General features: G+C 41.1%; 1 protein-coding gene across 1 annotated transcript; it reads right to left on the reverse strand.

Moving 5' to 3' along the window:
* Nucleotides 1–1657: 1657 nt before the first annotated feature.
* Nucleotides 1658–11779, reverse strand: EEF1E1 (eukaryotic translation elongation factor 1 epsilon 1). Its single transcript, XM_077353161.1, has 4 exons — nt 11586–11779; nt 7498–7698; nt 5045–5140; nt 1658–4055 (listed from the first exon to the last, which is right to left on the reverse strand). The coding sequence occupies exons 1-4, from the start codon at nt 11691–11693 to the stop codon at nt 3918–3920; spliced, it is 543 nt and encodes a 180-aa protein (XP_077209276.1). The 5' UTR covers nt 11694–11779; the 3' UTR covers nt 1658–3917.
* Between the last annotated feature and the right edge of the window lie 11863 nt (nt 11780–23642).

Consider the following 23642-nt stretch of genomic DNA (forward strand, 5'->3'; position numbering starts at 1 on the left):
ATGTGCACTCTACCAGTATGGCTCTCTGATCATGTGGGAGTCTGCACGATGGTAGTATCGTATCATATGTAGCCTGCACTAAACCAGATTGCGAACAAAAAATCACTGTCAAACATTTCACTGAAATAAAAATAATTTTCTTGGATCCAAACTAAATTTCCTTTCAGTGCAATAGTCCTTGCTTCCCACTTTACCATGACATCCCACTGATCTCCACAAAATGTGTCTCCTGGGAAACTGGGGGCTCTGAGGAATATGTTGGAAGAAATTGTTAGAAACTGCCAGTGTAGTCACAATCTCACACTCCATGGATTCAAGATGCAAAGGATCTTCCCTGTCTCTCCCCACAATCACTGTGAAAATTTATTCCTTGGTTGGAGGGGGTTGTGTATGGTAACAGCTGCATGGCTTAGGTAGCCACAGCAGGGAAGGAGGTGAAGTTCTTTTTCCTCCATGAACAGAGCTCTGCTCATACGAGAGAGACAACACTCATCCCTTTCCCCTTCCCATTGCAGCACCCCATCCTTGCTGCTGTTAGCGCAAAACTCATGTCACCTCAGAATAAACTTTCCCAGTTAGAAAGCACTTGTATGGGGAGAAGAGGTTAGGGTTAGGTGATGGACCATCATCATCTTCTACTGGTGGTTTGTAGGACATCTAGAGAGCCAGTTTGGCCCCCCCTACTGTATAATTGGCATAAACTATCAATTTCATTAGAAATTTAGTAATTTCACTGCTAAATAGGAACTCACTCATGAATTTTGGTATTGGAAGGTATAATGATTGAATGGAATACCCACTACACTGGTGAGGATAGTCTCAGGATAGGCTTGTTGGCTGGAAGCAGAACAGTTAGCTTCAGGTCCCATGTCACCTTTACAGACCAACAAGGTTTTCAGGGTGTGAGCTTTTGAGTCAAAGCTATGTTTGTCAGACACAGCAGCAAGAAATGGACTCGGATCTCCATTTCTACTCAACTCTGTCTGACCAAGGCAACTTTGGCTCCCAAAAACATACACCCTCTTGTTGGTCTCTAATAAGGTGCTACTGGACTCAAATCAAACAGGTCACCTGTCATCAAGGAAGATGAAGAAATTTGGAAGCAAAATACTGTTTCCTTAGTTCTTTTCATTCTATCCATACACTGACACCACATGAGCATGAAACAGGAAATGTGCTACTAAAGCTGCTTGAAATAGGCTAACATAACCCTTCTAAACAAGTTGGGATGTATTCAGCAAGGTTTCCCCCAGTTAGGAGGATGAGTTGCACTTGTCATCACAATCGGGGCTGCTACAAATACTCTTAAGTCAGACTTTCTCAATCAGGGTTTTGTGAAACCCTGGGGTTTTCCTAAATGGGGAGTTATTTTTTAAATATATTTTTTTAGATTTGATAAACATTTATTGGGTGATACGACGACATATGGTCATGTTGATCTGCCCCCCCCATTGATGATGGGCTTGGAGGGGGTGGGAAGGGGAGGGGCCCCCGGTGGGTGAGTACACAAACTGTGCTTCCCAACAATATTTTCTGCATGATCGTGTCACCTCTTTCTCGAAACCTGAAGAATATTTCAGGGGTTTCTCAATGGTAAAATAGTTGAGAAAGGCTGCTTTAAGTGGTTAACAAAGGGATATTAAACAAGAGAATGTAATGAAGTCACAATGCATGATCTTTATTTTGGCAGAGGAGAAAGAACCCATTGACATTCTAAACAGCAGCTTTGATAACATTTCCATATAGGTGCCTTTATCAACCCCCTCCTGGCTACATTCTGTATGCATTTAATTTAAAAGGGTCCTTCAAACATGAGACCATCCCATATTTATTGAACAAAGTAACTTATTCCCACCAGCAAAAGGCAAGGATAATTATACATGTTCAGAATGGTTAAAATTAACATAAGAAGGAGGAGGTTTGTTATCTGAATATCCATCTCAGCAGCATAATTCTGTTCTATTAGTTACAACCATTTCCTGACTCAGTCAAACTCTTCTTTAGTGCAGCGGGAGTGACAACTGGCAGTTTATTAGCACACTGATAACATTTATCCTGCTGCTGAATATCTTGTTGTGGAATATCACCACACCATATGGCAGAGACCTTGCATCCCAGAGGCACGTACTTGAGACAACATCATACCAGGCTCTTGAGTGAATTTAGATGCGGCAATTATGCAAATAATTCAATGACGAGCACTAACAATGAGCATCTCTGTTCGGAAAATGCTGCGAAAATAAGTTGTTTTTTTAAGCAACCATTCTCATAAATCTGTGCAGCAACAAAGCAAAGATAAGAAACGAACCAATATTTATTACACTTAAGAAAAATGTTTTTTGGAAAGGGGTGGGGCTGGAGGACAAAGAAAGCCATGCTCCTGAAATATCACGCACAACAAACAGCTTAGAAAAAACAAAGGGTCGGATACAAAACACTATGAGTGTAATGGACAGCACTGAGCCTATCCCCTGCCTCCAATACCGCACTTCCTGCTGCAACTCCTGCATGGAAAGCAAAGAGTTGGTGCCTGAAAGCATTAAGGAGAATCAGCAGAAGTCATTTCTCCCCATTCCTGAGCTCATCAGAATTCAAATTCAGCTAATTACACCAACTTTAGTCAATGCTGGGAAAGCATCTCTCTGCACTCTACAATCAAATCAGCTTCTTAAAAGTTCATACCAACATCAGTTGTAAGCATCCCTCATTTCCTCAAAAGGCACTTTCTGTTCTCAAATATGCAGAACACTAGCCCCCATTTATGCAAATGAAGATAATTATGTGACAATTTCAGATACTAAGAAGCAAAATGGACCATTACGAATAACGTTCTCCACTGTACTGTGCTGGGAAACAGCTTTTAATTTTCCAGTGCCTAATTGAATAATTTAACAGGTAAAGTGATTTCCAGACATCTTCCCATTCAGGTATTAGCCATGTTACCAATAGTGATAGATATATATCCAATGGCATACCGTTTTGCAGGGAACAGTTCCTAAATGCAGCCAATGAAACATAGGAGGGCTGCTCCTCTAGACACCTTATTCCCTTACTAGAATGTACAAAAACTGCTACATTGACTAAAATGCACATATACGGTTGTTGCATGTAATGGGGCACATGACTCAAGGAGAATCAAACAAAGTTGATCCCAGGTTCTTACATGTGAAGATCTGTAGGGGCTTCTGGAGGACCAAGGTGGTTTTATATACAAAAGAAAGGGTCAAGGAATGGGGAACTCTTCAAGCATCCCTCCCCTTAAAGACAGTTACAACATAGCTAGTATTTCATGACAAGTCAAGTTTAACTGTTTTAGAATCAAAAGAAATGTTTCTTAACATGAATATTCTGACATTTTAATCTTTCATAACAATTTGCATTTTTTCAATAAAATAAACCCCAAATTAAAAAACTTAAAAAATAATTTATCACATAAATATGATTTTCTACCAATACATTTGATTTCTCTTTTTCACAATCCTTGGCACAATAGATTCCCCTCCACAATAGTCCTTTTTACAAAATTCGTGTAAACATCCACAGGAGAAAAATACAGGCAAGTACTATGCATGATACAATTTGGACAAATAGCACAGCAACATATCTTGCAGTAATGTAGATTTCCGTTTTCCTACAATAAATGCCAAGGTTCTACATGTCTGTGTGATTAAAATGATGGCCGACTTTCTTGGGAGACCCCCCACCCCCCTGAACATGATTCACATTTTACTTGTTGAATTTGCTAGGCAACTGTTTTGAGATGGTCTACATTCCTAGATAGCTAGTCGCTGTAACTTTATTTCTTCAGGCAATGGCTGTTCAGCTTCACACAGGGGAAGAGACAGAACAATGCTTGCTTGTTAGTGAATTCGAATGATGGTTTCCATTTCTCAAGACCAAACATGGCATTTGATCTTTTAACGTGCATTATAAAGTCTGTTCTTGATGAAGACTATGCTGGACAGATGTTGTCTGATACCTGGATAATGCTGAATATGGTTAAACCAGCGAGACACATTAATGTATTTCTCCTTTTCCTGAATTGTAAGGGCAGCCTAAACAACAGAAGAAAGAGCTGTTTTATCACCATATAAACACTTACGCAAACTACAGAACACTCAACCCATTAAATCACAAAACATGAAGCTTCACCATTATTAGATCTTTTTATTTGATTTCATTCCCTGTAAGAAAGTTTCTGCACTAACTAATAAAAACAGTGGATCCTTCTACTACTCAGTTTCATTTTTCTTAAGGTTATCACTATCATCTTTATACAGCTTTTGCTGTGTTCATAATTTGGCTAAGGGCTAAGTGGGTGGAGAGTGGGTGGGGCCAGTTCGGGTGAAGGGCCAATCCGATTGACCCCTCACCAGGACAGCAGTTCTAGCCAATTGGGTGAGGGCACAATCTAGAACCTCACCAGGACAGGCCACAAAGGCTTCTAGGCCCTCACCAGGACAGGCCAGAAAGCCACGGGGAAGCAGCAGGACACCGTGAGTGAAGACGGAGGCCTTCCTCTCGGGCCTAGGAGCACACCGGGGGGGGGGGGGGGGGCTTTCAAAGCCCGTTCTCACAAATGGGCTTTGAATCTAGTTAAATATATAAAGTTGGCAACCTGGGTTAATCCAAGTTCTCACTCATGTTAACATTACTGACAATATCCAGCTTGATTATTTTTGCCATTTCTTGTTCTATGAATGCGTCTACTGGTAAAGTCTCTATAAAGCATGAAAGCATTTCAAAAGGTTTAATCATAATGAAATAAAGAATAGGGATGAATCATTACCTCCTCTTAAACTAGTTATTTTAGTTGTTTTAGCTTGATTAAAAATCCTTTTATGCACTTTGAATTTAAATTTCCACATCTACCCATGAAATACAGCAAATCCTGCCATAATACAGAAGGTTGTCAGGAATTAGAAATCACCTCCAATATAACACACATGCGAAATCCTTTGAAACATTATGAACTGAAATTACAATACTTTAGGAATATTTACAGGGATAAATTATCTTCCAAGATTGTAACAATTTTACTCACTATGATGTGGTGCAGTCCATAGTACATTAAGATATCTGCTAAAGTAAAATTGTTGCCAGTCACATATACTTTATCTTCAAGGTATGAATTAAGATCCTAGAAGAAAATACAATTGCTTAAATGTACTGCAAGGGCACAATACCAAAGGATTAATCTCTTCCGTTTCTCTTTTTCCCCTCTAGCATTTGTGTTCATATGTGCACAGAAAAACAGAGCAACCAAGTGAACAGTATATCTCTGAATATTCCCCAAATTCCCATCTAGCCTGCCCTTTCTGGCCCACCAAGTTATACATGCTGTTGAAGTCTCATAACCTGACTAAGATACAGTGGAAGGCTGCCTAAGAATATAAAAGCCATTCAAACACCTCCCGTTTGCTTGTTATACTATTTGCCAAACAAATCGTGGGTAAAGTACTACTACTATTCAATTTGAGCATCTTGTGGCGCAGAGTGGTAAGGCAGCCATCTGAAAGCTTTGCCCATGAGGCTGGGAGTTCAATCCCAGCAGCCGGCTCAAGGTTGACTCAGCCTTCCATCCTTCCGAGGTCGGTAAAATGAGTACCCAGCTTGCTGGGGGGTAAACGGTCATGACTGGGGAAGGCACTGGCAAACCACCCCATATTGAGTCTGCCATGAAAACGCTGGAGGGCGTCACCCCAAGGGTCAGACATGACTCGGTGCTTGCACAGGGGATACCTTTACCTTTACCTTACTATTCAATTTATTTCCTGCCACTCCCTGCAAGGCTCGTGGCAGGTAACAGCAGTCTTAACTTCCCCCATTAAAACTCCCACTAAAAGACTTTAAAAAATTCCCAACATGACGGAAAATACCACTCTCCCCCTACCCAATCTAGTGAAAATTTCTCACTACTACTTTGAATGTATTACTGAGGAATTCATTTCCTCTACCTTTAACTTATAAATGTTCATACTACTGAGACCAACTATATATGTGTGCAGGTATGTATTTTAAATCAAGATTGACGAAACGGTACTTTCCCCCCTTGGCCCTCAGGACATTAAAGACACCTTGATCTTAGAGAAGGGGGTAAAATATTGATTCAGCAATGGGGACCAATATATGGAGGTATAATCAATGCATTCAAAAGTAATTTTAAAGATTTTATAATTAATAATCACAATATTAATGAAGCAAGTATCTTAACCAGGCCACTAATTTACAATATGTCCATGGCAAAGATCTAGAATCCAGGGAGAAATATTCTGAGACATTTTAAAACTAATTTTTTAAACTATCTGATGTAATAGGACAAGACAGAGTAATTTAAACATAATTTAGTTTTTATATATTCATGTTTTTATTATTTTATATTATGTATATTTGGATTTTCTCAACTGTTGTACGCCACCCTGAGACTTCGTGAGAGGGGGCAGACTATAAACCCAATTATAAAATAAATAAATAAAAACATTAAATAAATGTTCAGCCTTCCCTAGACCAGGGGGGTAGTCAACCTGTGGTCCTCCAGATGTTAATGGACTGCAATTCCCATGAGCCCCTGCCAGCAAACGCTGGCAGGGGCTCATGGGAATTGCAGTCCATTAACATCTGGAGGACCACAGGTTGACTACCCCTGCCCTAGACCACTTGCCTCCATGTTTTCTTTCTTTCTATGAGAAGCCTGCTCTGTGTGTGCCATCACTTTAACTTTGAACTGCAGAAGGTGAAATCAAAGCTACTCAGAACTATCCAACAGTGGTCCAAAAGTTCCTAGATCTACAGGAGCAATTTAAATGTATAACACCCATGAAAAAAAACCCTAGTTCTTTCAGCAACATCTGCACAAAGATGCCATTTTGTTTTCCTGCAAATGCATTACTGTATGTCTTTAAGGTGTGAAAGTCTGTTAATGATCATGCTATTGTTAATATTGGGAATCACATATTTCTTTCGGTATGCATCAATGCCAAACTGAGCTCACAATAAAAAACGCAACAGGTTAGCTTAGAACAAATCTAGCTGTTCTATTGCAGACCTTTGGAAAAGCACTTTCCAAATAAAATCACAGTAGAGTTCAATATCGAAGGGAGTCCATAGTCTGAGGAAGAGTGCTTGCACTCGAAAGCTCACGCCTTGAATAAATCTTTGTTGGTCCCAAAGGTGATACTGGACTCTGATTTTATTGTGCTATTTCAGACCAACCCATCTGAATTGTCACTTTCCAAAGTAATTTATATTGTGAGCGTGCCATGTCATCACCACCACCACCTGTGAAGAACATAAGTCAAAGGTGAATGATTATCTAGTAGCTAGTGCCTACTCCTTTTCTTAGAGTACTAACATGAACAGCATTTGATTACCAGAACAGTATATATTAATAATACAAAGTTTGCCATTTTGGCTCACTAGGAAACACACAAATAAATAATACAAAAAAACAAGAAAGCTAATGCCTATTCACCCAGAAGTCCAAACAAATTAAGTTACCTTCAGAATTGTTTTAGTTTCTTCTTTACTGGATTGCTTATCTACTTGTGTTACTCTGTATTCCAGCCACTGCTGAACAATTGCTTTCTCTTCTGCAGTACTCCCAAGCAGCTGGTCCTTTTTTGCTTGTTTGACTAGATGCATGGCTATAGTGGTCAATCCTGTGAGGCTGGGGCCATTGTTTGTCTGTAGTACCGGAATCTGAACAGAGAAAAATTAAGTTGACTCAGCAATACCAACACAGAACAAAAGATGAACTTCTGTAGACCCAAATCTCATCTAACATAGTTTCTTTTTTTAAAAAAAATTATAAATCCTGATTCTAAATACATATATTGGAAGTCAGTCAATATAAATATCAATGAAGCTTTGTTGTGAACAGGTTTAAGATCAAGGAAAGAAATGATCCTATTGCAACAAAAATAAAAACTCATTTAAATATGTCCTCTAAACATTCCTTTAATATTTTGAACAAAACAAAAGGAGGCCTAAAGAAATCCAAGATCAGCTGAGCCAGTACAAGCTGGCTCAATAAATGACACCAATTATGTCTCCACAGACTGCTGCTGCATGTTGATTAAAATATTAGGATTAATTTTAGGTAGAAAACATGCTCCCAATTTGATGAATTCGAATGACATCACATGAATTACTTGCTCAGACATATTCGTTTTTAGAAGCAGGATGTTCCTGGCAGTAGTCACACAATCATACATTAAGCTTATTTCAGGAACAAATAAACAAGAAATATTTCAGTTGTTTATTTATTAAAGCATTTATATCCCCTTTTTACTCTCTGTTTAAGGTAGCATACAATAACAACCAAAATATTTTCAGTTTAAAAGTGAAAATAAAGCAGCAAACCCCAAAGCTCTCCTTTTTCTCCCCTTAAAAATACCCCCCAGTTCAGACCCTGAAAAACACAGATAAGCAGGCAGACCTTGCGGTGCCTTCTGAAGAAACATTATTAATTAGGTTAATTTAGTCACCACTCACATGAAGGGTCTCACACAGACTTACAACATTAAAACCAATAAGGTAAAAGATAATGTAAAACAAAATATATTAACATTAAAATATGTAATTATCACTATGCCACTATTAAAATGGCCCAAACGTGATTATCCACCAAAGGTGAACCTAAATAATGCATCCCCTTTGGAAAATTCTGGCAGGGCATGGGTGCCATCCAAGAATGCATTCCACAGAATAGGGGCCTCAACTGAGAAGGTCCTTCCCCTGGTAACAACTTACAAAGCCATTCTGGGGCCCAACACTTGCAAGAGGCCCCTAGAATAGATGATGACTGAATGGAGCACAGGGGGTCATAACAGGAGAGGCGGTCCCATAGGTATAAGTGTCTCAGACTATTAAAGGCTCTGAAGGTCAACACCACCTTGAATTGGATCCGGAAGCTAACTGGTAGCATCTGCTATAGAACTGGAGTAATATCAACTGACCATGATGATGTTCCGATCAGCAACCTGCAGTTTTTGAAGCATTTTCAGGGGTAGCCCTAAGTAGAGTAAATTGCAGTAGTCCAATGTGGCAAGGTCTAACCCAGACAAATAAAGAACAAGCTAATAAGCCTGGTGTAGATGGAAAAACCCTGACTGTGCTACTTATTTATGCAATTATAGCACAGAACCTAACCACATCTCCAAGGCTCTTTCATAGTCTACAGCTGTCAACTGGACACCACCAAGTCTTGGAAGTGATCCTCCAGCTAGCATTTCAGGCTTTCCCAGTCACATGAGATTGCCTTAGATTAATTCAACTTCAGCCAGTTCCTCCTTAACCATTAGATGATCACATCCAAGCACTGGGATAATGCCAAGAGCTCTGCCACTGGCTGCTTATCCAACAGAAGGAAGAACTAAGCATCATCAGCATATATACATGGGACCCTACCATTCATGGGACCCCACCAGTCTTGTTGAGAAGTGCCATAGAGCTGCCATTCCCTCTGAAAAGAAGATATGGCTACTAAATTGAACTGAAGCTTCTGTATATCTGCACTGCAGATAGCCCCTGTAGTTCTAAATGGGCAATAATTTGTAAACTGGGACAATATACCTGCTGAAGTATAACCCACAAAGAACTCCTGGCTTTCTCATTCCAAGAAATAAGTTAGAAACAGGTAGGGAAGAGGATATTTGTCATAAGAGCTACCAGAAAAATCAGGTTCAGTTTAATTGTATAGTGCAATCAAGAGGCTATGGTTTCCTTAGCAATTATCACTTGAAGAGACAGCTTTCTGAAATGTATCCTAAACTAAACATATACATCTAACTTGGCAGGGAAAAGGGTACAGTCCTAAAATAAAATGGTAAAAGCAATTTGCAGCTCCTCACCATTGATTACTTGGAGAAATACACTCTGCTGAAGTCAGGAGATGCTGACTGAGGAGCTGGCCCCCATTATTCTCCTATCATTGCTAACTGAAGGAACCTACCTCCTGTAGCACAGAGCAAAAGCAAAGTACAGTAATTATAAAAATAGAATACACTGGCAAAATATTTTCAAGATGGGATCTATCTATATAACAAATGCATACAAATATAATGTATGCCTCACAAGGTCTGAGAGGAGGAAAAGCAAATAGGGCAGTGTAGTTTAATGGTTAAGAGTTGAACCAATAACAAGGCCTAGGTTCAAATCCTTCTGCAAGCACTTATGCCAAGACAAACCATTATTAAATAAAAGTATCATCTACTCAGACTGGCAGTGGCTTCCAGAGAGTCAAGTAGAGGTTTTTTATATTACCAACTACCTCATCCTTTTAACTGGCAATGCCAGTTACCAAAACGTTTTTAAGATTAGATTTGTATTACAAATATGTAATATAAATCTTATCTCAAAAAGAATTATGGTGACACGTGAACCTTCCTTATCCTAATTCAGAGCACTGGCCTATTTATCAATCTGGCAAAGGTATCCCACCTAGAAATCTTCAGGATTACCTGCTGCCTGAATGCTTTTAAATGGAGATGTCAGGAACTGAACCTGAGAACCTTTGCTTACAAAGCAAATGTTTTACCACTAAGCCAAAGCATCATCCTGCCCAATTCCACAAAGTTTATGGTGTGCCGAGGGCTAGAATGAAACTTAATTGGTCTTAGGCTCAAAACTGGTCTCAAACTGTGTTCTATTTGCTTCAGGCCAACATGGCTGCCCATCTGAACCTACCCCACAGGGATAATGTAGAACAAAGCGTGAGCCCAGTGGCACCTTCAAAATAACAGTTTTGTTAAAGGTTTAAATTTTCATGTGCAAGCACACTTCTTCAGATATTGCAAGCATATGAAAGCTTATATCTTGAATAAAACTGTGTTGCTCTTGAAGGTGCCACTGGACTCAAACTTTGTTCTGCTGCTTCAGACCAACATGGTAACCCACCTGAATTTATCTTCAAGGATAATATAAAGATAGAACAAAGTTAAAGGGAAAAAAACAACACGATGCTGCACTGAGCTCTTTGAAGAGAGAATAACAAATTATGAGTTCAATGACAGCATGGCACTTTTACTACCACTATGCCAATCTGAGACAACAGGCTCAAGAGTGGTGACATAGTTTGTACACCCATAACGGCTATATATATAGTAAGCATCTTCATTATGCTGTATAGTAAACCAAGACTACCTTTCTCCTACTCTATGTGATCTGACGATTTTCATTTAACTGCCTGACAAAAGCTTAGAACTTGAATAAAGCCTTGCTGGTCTTAAAGACACCACTGGACTCTGAATTTGTTCCCCTACTTCAGGCCAACCTGGCTACCTACTTGACACTAAACTGATCATAAATTAACTGCAAGCATATTGTATTAATAAGCCAAGGGTAAGCATTTCTGCCGTTCCAATAAAACCGTGAGTAGAGGCATACAGAGCAACGGTGGAGGGCGGGGGGCTCAACTTGTCAAATTCTACGGAAAGCGCATGCGCGGTGGGCAAGACTTCAGCCAGGAGATCGAATACTATGGAAACCGGTAACCGAAACTTCACGCGCGGTGGATGATGGGGAACCCTTCCATTCTCTTCTCCTGCACGGCACAACGTCGCCGGCCAACCCCCTGTCCCCCTCACCTTCCGCTCTCCTTGGCTGCCGTACTTGTTCCCCTTCTTCAGCCCCAAAGACTTCTCCAGTAAGCTCAGCTCCTCGGCGCCTTGGCCCAGCCCTACAGCCGCCGCCATCTTAGTCGAGAAAAGTAGGAAAGAGGCTCGCCGGCACGTCAGGCAACAAGCTGCGCCGTGATTGGACGAGAGACGCACAGAGATGATTAGACCCGGCTCTTGACCGCTTCAGTTCGGCTCCGGTGATTGGTTGGGGAGGGACCAGCGGCAGGAGCTTGCGCACGCTAGGAGCCCCGTCTGCGCTTGCGTAAAAGGAGCCCTGGTTAGGGGCGGGAGAATGGCTGTTTCATGGGTGCTTGAATCAAGTTTGAGTCCAGGGGCCCCTTTAAGACCAACGAAGTGTTATTTAAGATGTAAGCTTTTGTGTGCACACGAAAGCTTATATTCTGAATAAATCTTTGTTGGTCTTAAAGGTGCCCCTGGACTCAAGCTTTGTCACCAACAAAGTTTTATTCAAGGTGTAAGCTTTCCTGTGCATGCACACTTTATCAGTTATAATTAAGCAATATTTCCTCAGCTATACACATAGGAGGATGTTGCACACGAAAGCTTGAATATCTTGAATAAAACTTGGTATTAAGTGTGATCCTGGACTCAAATATTTGACACTTAAATATAATGGATTGTTCTCCATAATTGATTCAAGTCCAATTTCTTGCAAGAGCATCCATGTAAGGGAAGCTACCTGCAGAATTGTAATATGAGGGACAAGGCTAACTCTGCAGGGGCTTCTGTGGAGGTGGGAAGAGGTGGGACAGATTGGGAGAGACTACCAAGAGGAGAGCAGCGTTGCCACTTGTGCACCCATCCTGGTTTGCCCAAGGGGAACAGTCAAGAGAAGAATTGAAGTGTGTAATTCATTAGGAGGGTCCCAGCTGGTACTGCAAGAACTCAGCTGGCTCCCAGTTGAATTCTAGATTAAGCTTAAGGTTTTGGTAATCATCTTTAAGGACATACGCGGTCTGGGCCCAGTGTATCTGAGAGACTGCCTCCTTGCCTATACCCTTAGAGGAGCTTTATGCACCGCCACCTCCAACAGCCTGCGGCTCGCTGGCTCTAAAGAGGCACGTTGGACCTCAACAAGGGCCACGACCTTTTCAGTCCTGGCCCCCACCTGGTGGAATGAGCTCCCCAAAGAGATCAGGGCCCTGCCTGTACTTCCACAATTCTACAGGTCCTGCAAAAGGGAGCTCTTCCACCAGGTGGAGAGGTCAAACCTACCGAGGTTGTTGTTGAAATTTTGTTCTAGTTATTCTAGTTGGTATGTTACTGTTATTGTTATATTGCTATTGTTCTCTGTAAATGTTCTAAAATGTTTTATGTAAACCACCCAGAGCCGTAGGGAAGAGCGGTATAAAAATCTAAATACTGTAAATAAATAATGTTTTTTGTCTTTAATGATATATAGCAATGTAATTTTTCCTTTAATATAAAGTCACATACTTAAAGATACCATTTTTAATTGGAAACTTGTATTGCCTCCAATGCCTGTCATAGACAACTCTAGAAAAAGATATGCATGGGGAAATAGAAGCTGAGTGGCATCTTAAAGGCAGATTAAATGTATTAGTGTGAGCTTTTGTCAGTCAGAACTCACTTCATCAGATGCATTGAAATGTACATCCATTAACTCACAGTTCTCTATTCACAAAAGAAGGTGCTGTGGGCAGGGGGGATGTTACAAAGAGTGGCCAGTTTGAAATCAGATCCATTCAAAAGAGTAACCTGTTATATATGTGGATATATGCTCATGGAATACAGTTCACCTATCTGAGCTTGTGTTAGGACCTAGCACCTTGGTCCTCAATTTCGATTTTCTAGAATGTTTCAAGCAGCCAATCTGCAGAGTGTATTTATAGTCCTAAAGGCAGGTAGACAGTCCTAAAGGCGCGTCGAGAACAAATAGTGTGCGTGGGTGTATGTATGTATGTATGTATTTATTTATTTATATAAAGCCTGTTTTCCTAATTGTAGTTCATTTTTTCCTCTTTGTTAATAAAAGTTCTCATTGTGTTGGAGCTGAAATGTCCGTGTGCTGACTGAACCCACAAATGTAATAAATCAGTTTGCCCAGAATGGGTTAGGACCACAACTGATTTTTGTTAGGTAGGCAAAGTAGGATTTACATAAAATCCAGGGTTATAGAAAATTAAGAGGTATAGTTGCACTACATTAAAATTGGTAAGGGGTAGAAAAAGTATTAGCAGCTATAATGCAAGGGGAATCTCAAGTTCCAGTTAACACTCAGTACATAGTCTTGGACTTTTAAATTAATTTTAAGTAAGCAATGTTGCATTGAATATATGTGGGAACAATTATTTTTATAGGAACTTTGTTTCTGATACATGTTAAAAGATAAAAATCACTCACAATATAGTTCAAATCCTTTGAAAACAGGAATAGATTGGTTTCTTTATATTCTCAGCATTCTCCATATGATTCATTATTTATTCATCTGCTTCAAACAAATATTGCTCTGTCATGCAGCACTGGCCAGGTACTGGTCTTGGTTTTGTTTCTTCCCAGTAATTAAGCAAAGGTTAAGATCTGTTATAAGAACACCAGAAAAGTGTTGTTGGATCAAACCACATGTTCACCTACATATTCCCACTGTGTCTAGTCAGATGTTCCTGGGAAGTCCGTCCCAAGGGCCTGAAACCAATTGTTCTCTTACTTTGGGGATGACTTCAGGTGTGTAGCCATATTGGTCTGAAGTAGCAGAACAAAATTTGAGTCCAATGGCAACTTTAAGACCAGCAAAGTTTTATTTGAGATGTGAACTTTCATGCGCATGCACACTTCCTCAGACAATAAAACAGGAACCATCACAGTTAAGGTGAGAGTAAATTAGCAGTAAATTAGTGAACATCATCATGAAGATCAATTGCTATTCACAAAAACATAAGAGGAATAAAAATGTTAAGATTAGTGATTAATGGCGGACACTTTCCCAACTGTGAACAGAAGAAATTAAAAGAGACCTGTTTTGCCCCATCTGTTTCCATCCAAGCATGGAAACATCTCCGCAAATGACAAACCACACTAAGACAGGAGTTAGATTCTAAATTACGTTACAGTCTCATTGTCCCAAATGAAACAAAATGAAGAGGGGATTGTAAGAAGCGCAGATATAATAGCTGAATGTTTCTAACATTTTGTTTTGATCCCCCCCTCCCCCCATTAGCATCTTGCATGATTTGAAAAGAAGAAGGTAGGACTCAAGTAGCCTTTGCAGCTAGTCCCAATAAGACTTTGGGCTTGTCTCAAGAGCAGCTCCTTTGATGCATGGAAGACCCGCTTCTCAGTCTTCAGTTTTGACAGTACAAGAAAACGGACACAATTGGTCCACAGTCTTTTACTTTAAAGTGCTTCAGTTCAAGAGGTAATCTTTAATTAGTTAATCTTTGTTTTTCTAGCCCACCTTCCCAATACAGCTCAGAGTGGTCCAGTAACTCGCTTCAAATGAAAACTGTTCTGTCATGTAGTGTTAGTAATTTCATAAATACATTCATGGTCTGCTAATAGTAGACAGTAAAGTTCTTAATTGTGGCTGGATTGTGCCCAGAAATTTTATGACTATATCCAACCCCAAACATGCATGTTTATATAAATCCCATTGGGATCAAGTAAGAATAATAAGAAGTCCTGGCTTTTCACTACCTAAAGCAGCTCCAAGGTGACTTTTAAACACCTTTCCTTTCCTCGCCCCACATCAGACACCCTGTGAGGTAGGTGGGACTGAGAGAGATCTAAGAGGTCTGGTCTACAAGAACAGTGCTGTGATTAGCCCAAGGTCACCTAGCTGGCTGCTTGTGGAGGAGTGGGGAATCAAGCTCGATTCTCCAGATTAGAGACTGCCACTCTTAACCACTATACTACTCTGTCTCTCCTAACATGTACATCACTCCAAAGCCCTTTGAATTAGCCCTGTGATCTAGCTACAGTCTTCATTTCTGTTGAATATATTTCCAATGGATGGTTTCCATTCAAAACCCCAAATGAAGGAGAGGTTCCAATCCATACATTTCATTTCATTATGTCTCTCTGTCCACATGAAGGCAGCTGGAGGCAGGAGATTTGGTCAGCATACCTGGGCAGCCTATTGACCGCCAAGGCAGGAAACAAGGTGCAGAATATATACTGGATCCTATCCCAAGAAGATTAACTTATGCAGCAGAAAAAGATGTTGTAACGACTCTGTAAGAATTCTCTTTGCAGTGTTGTGTGCCCTGTTTGTTTCAAAACACACTTTCTTTATTAGAGTGAGTGGTTTGACGCAAAGGAAAAATGATCCATATAAACGTAAAAACCCAGAAATGTAAGATACCAAGGCCTCTGAAGAGAGTGGCACATTGTCTCTTGACTGAAATGTAATGAATTTTTTAAAAATTGTCCACTTATTAAAATGGAGGTGAGAAATGAGCATCTTTTAATAATTGGAATTGTATTGCTATGTTCATTATTACTTCTGTTTGCCATGCAGTTTGAAATGATGCTCTGATACATGAGACACCCTTTGATTTGTTCATTTTTACTATTTTTTTTAAAAAAATTATTGGCATGGGACCAGCTTTAATTTGTATAATATTTTTAATATATCAGTATAAGGTTTGTATTGTGAGCCATCCTGACAGCTATAGGAATGAGACCCAGAAATTTGCCAACTGATGAATAATTTAGATTATTTTTCATGTCTGTGTATCGTTTTAATGGGGTTTTAACTGGGGTTTTCAATATGGACTACTTGTATCCCACCCCAAGTCGGTTCCCAGGAGTGGCAGGAAATGAATGAATGAATGAATAAATATAATAATAATAATAATAATAATAATAATAATAATAATAATAATAATAATAATAATATAAAGAATATTTGAGATAACATAACCAGTTCCCAGTGTATTCAGCAGTATCTGCGTCACTCCACAGAATAATTGTTTTCTTGGGTTTTCTACATATTTTTAATTTCCATAAATTTTATAATGCACATTTCACTGTTAGGAAGCAGTTCTTTTGGACCAGATAGCTTGCTCATAGTTCTCTTGTTTTCAGAGTAAATTTCTCCTTTGTTCCAGTAGGTGGAGCTTTACGTTAAAGCATGGCCAGTAATTTGCCTCTGAGTATGAGATAATTCAGGGTGGTCATATCGATGGAGGTCGATGGTGCAGCTGTACATTGCTTAGAGGTATCAGTGTCCCATTTGATACACACACACAAACACACACTCACATGCACAAAGTCTATGTGAAGATCCTCACTCTGCAAAAGGAAGTTGAAAAATCGATTCTGTCAAATGGAACACCACTCTAATCCACTGTTATCATAGTCAAGTTTTAACTTTAAAAGTACCTTAGGTTATAAATTAAATGTCAGAAGCAATTAATTTGGCACTTGAAACACGAAGCGGATGACTGTCCTTCGGAGAAAGCCTGACAGCTTTATGGATGTCACTTTTGGGATCTGTTAAAATGAGTTTTGTATGCCAGCAGAATTTGTGTGTCATATTGCGGAGAGCGGTACCATAATTTTGGCCAATGTTGCTTTGAGTCTTGAAACTGCAGAAGCCGTAGCCAATTAAGGCAAAAGCTAAACAATATAACTAGATATTGTCTACATGCTTTCCCTGAGTTGTAGTGGAGATTGGTGATTCAATTATAAACCAAGATGACAAAGTTAGGCTGCACAAGAAAGGAAATATTTGAGAAACAAATGTATCCGGTCAAAATTTCCTTCCCACGTAAATCTAATCCTAGAACTTCAGCTTTTAGAATGCACTCAATGCTGGAATTCCATCTGGTGAATCATTCCTCCCTTTAATGATTCCTAGCTGAATTTTGCAACCACAGCTTGGAAAATCCTGTTCAGAGGGTCATTACAAATACGTGTGTTTGTGTGCCCTGCTTGAACTCTAGCTTAGTGTAGTGGTTAAAAGCAGCGGACACTAATCTGGAGAACCAGGTTCGATACCCCACTTCTATTCCACATGCAGCCAGCTGGGGTGACCTTGGGCCACTCACAGTTCTCTCAGAACTCTCTCTCAGCCTCACCTACCCCATAGGATGCCTGTTGTGGGGAGAGGAAGAGTAGGTGATTGTAAGCTACCTCTGGAGGGTTAGCAACAGGGTACAGAGGCTGGGGCCTTCCCCTGATGCTACCCCCTGGCACTGGGATTCAGAGGCCTCATGGCTAGGAGCGACTGATAGACCTGTCCTCCATCAATATATGTCATCCCTTTCATGTAGTAGTTAAAAGAGGCAGCCTCTAATCTGGAGAACCAGGTTTGATTCCTTACTCCTCCACATGAAGTCAATTGGGTGACCTTGGGCCTGTCACAGTTCTCTCAGAGCTCTCTTACCCTTACCTCCCTCACAGGGTTATTGTGAGGAGAGGAAGGGTAGGCAATTTTAAGCCACTTTGTGATTCCTTCAGGTAGTAAAAGGCGGGGCACAAAAAACCAAAACGAACTCTTCTTCTTTCAAAGCTGTCTGTGCCCGTGACCATCACTGCATCCTCTGGTACCAAATTCCACATTTCAATCACTCACTATGTAAAGCAGTAAAGACACCCTCAGCATCATTGGATACCTTTGAGCTCTAGTACTTTGGAAGAGGGAGAAAAAAATTCTCTTTGTCAACTCTTTTCACCCCGTACATAATTTTATAAGCCTCTCTCATACCCCCACCTCCACCCCCACCCCATCTCGCTGGTGTCTTTTCTATCCAGCTTCCCATGGAAGACGGCAGTTCCTGTCGTTTCCAAAAGCCTTGCTTTTTGCCTCTCGACCGACCAGGGAAAAGAGACATCTGATCAGTAGCAGCTCGATCAGTAGCAGCTGTTGTTGTGAAAGAGGCTTGTGTGAGAGAAGCCGAGATGTTAAGGAAGTGCTGTCAGCACCTGAGGGCACGTCTTCAGCACCAGGCTCCCGGATTTGCCTCACAGGATATGATGGCAGCTTGTCACGGAATTTTTGTAATGGAACATCTTTCTGATGTTCTGAATTTGCCCTAGGAAGGGAGGTGACCTCGACGTTGCCCTGGAGTGGGGGATCTAGTTAAGTTGCCAGCACTTGTGATACTAGGTTCATTCTTCAATGTACTGATGGCTCTCCCCTCCTTAGATTGATTAAGAGCCATATGGGCACCAATGACAACAAACAAAAATATATGTAGCAGAGTTCAGCAGTTCTTGAGTATAATGTCTGCATAATCTTTACAACACCACTGTCCATTATTGCAGTAATATTATTCCTGTATTGAGGAAGGAGGGTAGGGTGGCCTGCTCTGGGTTGGGAGACACCTTGAGGCTTTGGGAGTAGAGCCAGGATTGGGTGGGATTTGGGATGAGCAGGGGCCTTAATGCAGTATAATGCTAGGGAGTCCACCCTCCAAAGCAGCCATTTTCTCCTGGAGAGCTCAACCCTGTCATCTGGAGATGAGCTGTATTTCCAGGGGATGCCCATGTCCCACCTGAGCACTGGCATTGCTAAAGGAGGGGAAAGGCGGCACCATTCAGCCTGATCTCATTGGATCTTGGAAGTGAAGCAGGGACAGTCCTGGGGGAGAAACCACTAAGGAAGGCTCTGCAGAAGAAGGCAGTGGCAAACCACCTCTGCTTCACACTTGTCTTGAAAGACCCTTGCTGGGGTTGCCATACATTGGCTATGACTTGACTCACCACTTTACACACACACATTACAGAAGAGATGGGAGGGGTGTTGAAGGAGATTGAATGGTCTGAAGCAGGGATTCTCAACCAGAATTCTGGGGAACCCTGGCGTTCCATGAGAGCTTCCCAGGGGTTACATAGCCTTTCTTTCCCAGAAGTCCGGATGGCCACTAACATCACTAGACATCACAGGAGCCCCCTTCCCCTGGTGCTCTCAGGCTTAATCTTTCTCCAGATTGGAAATAGTAAACAATAGAACGATTGATTGGCTGGCTCATGCTTCTTACTTCCGCACCCACTTCTCTGAAGAGACATGTCGCCACTTCTGGGGTTCCTCAAGGGCTGAAAAATATTTCAGAGGTTCCTTCATGGTCAAAAGGCTGAATAAGTTTGGTTTGAAGTCACCCAGAAGGTGAGCGGAGATTTCGGCAATTGACTTCCTTCTCTTAACTCCTACTCTTCAACACTTTTCTTCAAAGGACAGACTTCATATAGTGTTAAGAATGTGCCTTTCTGTTTCAGTCAGCCAGAGATGTGATTGGGATTTGTGAAATTTCCACATGGACTTTGTTTATACTGGAGATTCATTGTATTTTGAAACCTGTACAAGGCATGTCATAAGCTCAGACGTTTAGAGAATCAGGGCTTCTAATCCACATACTGGAGGTCTTGTCTTCAAAAACAGCCAAAGATGTGTCTTACTAAATGATGGTTCCACAGAGGCAGGGGCTACCCCAGGGAAGACCTGCTCTGAGTCACAACTCTTCCCATATCTTAATACTCTTGGACTCTAAGCTAAGTTTTCCCATACCACTTATTGACTGCAATCCAACGCAGAATTACTCCATTTTGAATCATTTGCTTTCAGTTTGCTTTGACTAGAGCCATTCTGCGTTTGTACAGTGAAGCACTCAACTATTAAAATGCAATAAGAACATGTAGAAGTACCCCCTATTGGGAACGTAATGGACATTTAATTTGTGGAATCCATGTTTTTTAGCAGTGGTTCCATTAGAGAATGTGAAGTATATCGGTAATACTTTAGTTCTGTTGGGGGGGGGGGACTGTGACTGAAAACGTCTTTGAGTATACAGAGTATACATAGAAGAGTATACATAGAAGAACAAGGCTTTGAGTCCTTGCCTTCTAGATTTCTGCCACTGTTTCCCACACTTAGACTATTGGGTTAAATGTAAATATATATATATATATATATATCATTTGCCTTGGAAGAACAGAAGATTTTCTGCAGTATCACCACATCTCTGTACTTCCTGGTTAGCGGGAAAATGCTGTTCAAACTAATTACAAAGATGATCTACCTCCCGTGGTAACGAGAGAAATTTATTTTACTCACATCTTACCAATGAGATTGTGGGGCTAACTACCAAGTGTACCTGAGAGAGAGAGAGAGAGAGAGAGAGAGAGAGAGAGAGAGAGAGAGATCTTTTAACCCTTTCTGTCCCAGATCCTCTTGCGTGCAGAGTTACAATATCCAACACAGGATACCATCATAAGAAGAGTTATACCATTTTAAACCCATTGGTGTTATATGGACTCTCCTAGTGATTCTCTTTATTATGGGGAAATGCACAACTCTTTGTCACAACATCTAAAAAACCCTCAGTAATCAGTTACCTAAAGAGCCACTTGGACTATTAAGCTCCCCAAATCATTTCACTGACTTACAGGATGGTAAGAATGTTTGAAGAGATTTTGGCCTAGGACTATTGTTATATAAGCTCCCAGAGCGGTGGTCGTCTTAAACCTAAAAACATCACAGTGGACATAATTGCTAAGCACAAACTTAGATCTGATCCATCAGTTTGCATAAGGGCATCAGTTCGTGTGTCTCTATGCATTCAGGCCTGTGTCAGAGCGTTTCTTCTGAGCTGACGTGATGAACCCCAGCCAAGGACAAACATCTCTATTGACATCAGCATACACATACTTTATGATGCCTTTCTGGGACAGAATGTGATACTCTGGAAAACTGAAACGCCAGCCACATCGAGGCTAAGGAAAAACAGCCTCTCTCGAGTACTTTGCCTTACATAAATGCAACACCCACATAGCATAGCTTTAAGAGTCAGTTTTGCAGCAGTGGAAAGAAAGCACACAGGAGTTAACCTTATTTATTTTACCCCATTACTGTCTTTTTTTCCCCTTTTGCTTTCTTGCCACAAAACGGCAGCTTGGCAGCTTACAAAAAGAACAGCTTAATGTACAAGAATGGAAGGAGTCCACAGAGAATATGAATTGGGAGTTTAAGGCTGGCTGCGTTCCTGCCAACTAAATTGTATAGAACGGGATTGGTTTTTCTAGACTACCTTTTCTGATACATTTCGTTGTTGTTTTATTAGTGTGCGTTTTAGTTGCTCTTTTCTGCGCCTTTCCCAATGCTATACCTTTTTTTAGGTCTTCAGTCCCCTTCCTAAATAATCCCCATCACAGCATTTGCCTTTTTAACTGAAATTTAGAGATTCTTCAAGTTATATTCTTCAAGTCACTGGCAGTCACTTCAAGTCACTGGCAGTCTTCAAGCAAAGGTTGGATACACACTTTTCTTGGATGCTTTAGGATGCTCAGGGCTGATCCTGCATTGAGCAGGGGGTTGGACTAGATGGCCTGTATGGCCCCTTCCAACTCTATTATTCTATAATTCTATGATTCTATGATTCTATATATATATTCTTATGCAGAATCGAGGTTTCTTATTGCTGCAATGGTTTTGATTTTCTACTGTTGCTTACATTTCCCATCATTTAATTAAAAAAAAAAAAGCAGGACAAGTTTAGCAATATGAGATTTTTGTAATCTTAAATAGCCGGGGAAAAGAAATCTACAGGAAAAGCTTGAAAAGTTTTAAACAATTCATTTCATGAAACCAGTTTCTCCTTCTTGCAATTGAAAACCAATGAAGTCCCCCCCCCCCAACCCTTTCGCTTTTAGGATGTGCCCTACTTCTCCTGGGTTGGAGCTCAAGATGAGCAAGAACCATTACAGCTAGAGCGCATATCTGTGTGTGGAGCATATATGTGATTGGCACTCACATGGTAGCTGCCAACTGTCTGAGGTCAGTGCTCCTGCTGCTGCTGCACTTGCTGAAGTCAGGAGGTATTCTGCACAGAGCCAAATAAAACAGTTTAAAAAACAACCAGTTTAGACCGCTTTATTATATTACAATCGTTGTTCTGCATTGAATATAGTCTGTTGAAAAACTATGTTGCAATGCTCTCTGCATGAAACAATTCATGTAGTTGTGCCAACTTTGCTTTGTTCTCTAATGCAGTCACTAATCCGCATAATTAAAGAGCTTCTCTGCAGACAGGAGAGAAATGAATCAGTGAAAAGCATCTTTCAGAAACAATGCTTAAAGAGAGTGGCCAGCCACATGCACCCTTGCCTGTGCCATGGGGTCAGCCCCGAAGCAGCCTGCCTCCATGCTGTGTGCTGGACTCAGGAGCTGCCTGGGCAGCCGGTGTAGGATCTTTAGGCTGCACTCACTGTAAGTCTTTGGCTCTCTTACCCTTTTTGCGGGGGCACACATCCTTTTGCACATTCTCTCCTGGCAGCGGTGCCCCTCTTTGCAGCTGTAGCCCTGGCTCAGCAGGGAGGGAACATGGTAAAAGGGGGAAGCATGCCTGGTCTCTCCAGCCATGGGCAGTGGCCACAGCAGCAGCAGCAGCAGCAGCAGCATCAGGGGAGGTGCTCAGAGGGCCCAGCCACTCTCCTCTATGAATCAACCTTCTGATATTCCATGGAGAAGTGAAGGTCTGCACTCATGTCATCATACCTCAGGCTTCTCCTGTTCCTGTCACATGTGTGCACTTCATTAGGGCCCATGCTGCAAAGGAGTGGTTGAAAGATTTGCGGGGCCCGTAGCACCAGAGCCAGTTTAAGGATTCATGGGGCCCTAGAAGAATACAATTGTGATGGGAGCAGCTAGATTGGGCCACACGGCCCCCCACAATGGAAAGGGTGTCACTTTGAGTGACCTTAAAGAGTGAAAAGGGGGAAGGAGAGAGGCTACAGTCCTGATCCATGGGGCAGGGCATTGCGTGGGGCCCCTGAAAGTGTGGGGCCTGTGGAATGTGGATAAACTGGCCCTGATGCTGCCGCCTGAGGATTAAAAGTGTATCACGGGTTTAGAAGGAAAACCACTACACTACACCAAAACAGTACAAAGTAGTAGTATACAGGTGCCTTGTCTATTAACCCAGTGATTTGTGACCACATTCTAAATCCAACTCTTATTTCTTTTCTTAACAATACTGATTTTTTTTTTTGGGGGGGGGGTGGATAGGTTTTCTGCGGAGATTTTAAATCAGTGCTTGTAGCAAA

This window comes from Paroedura picta, chromosome 9 (assembly GCF_049243985.1).
Source record: "Paroedura picta isolate Pp20150507F chromosome 9, Ppicta_v3.0, whole genome shotgun sequence".
Classification (NCBI taxonomy): Eukaryota; Metazoa; Chordata; class Lepidosauria; order Squamata; family Gekkonidae; genus Paroedura; species Paroedura picta.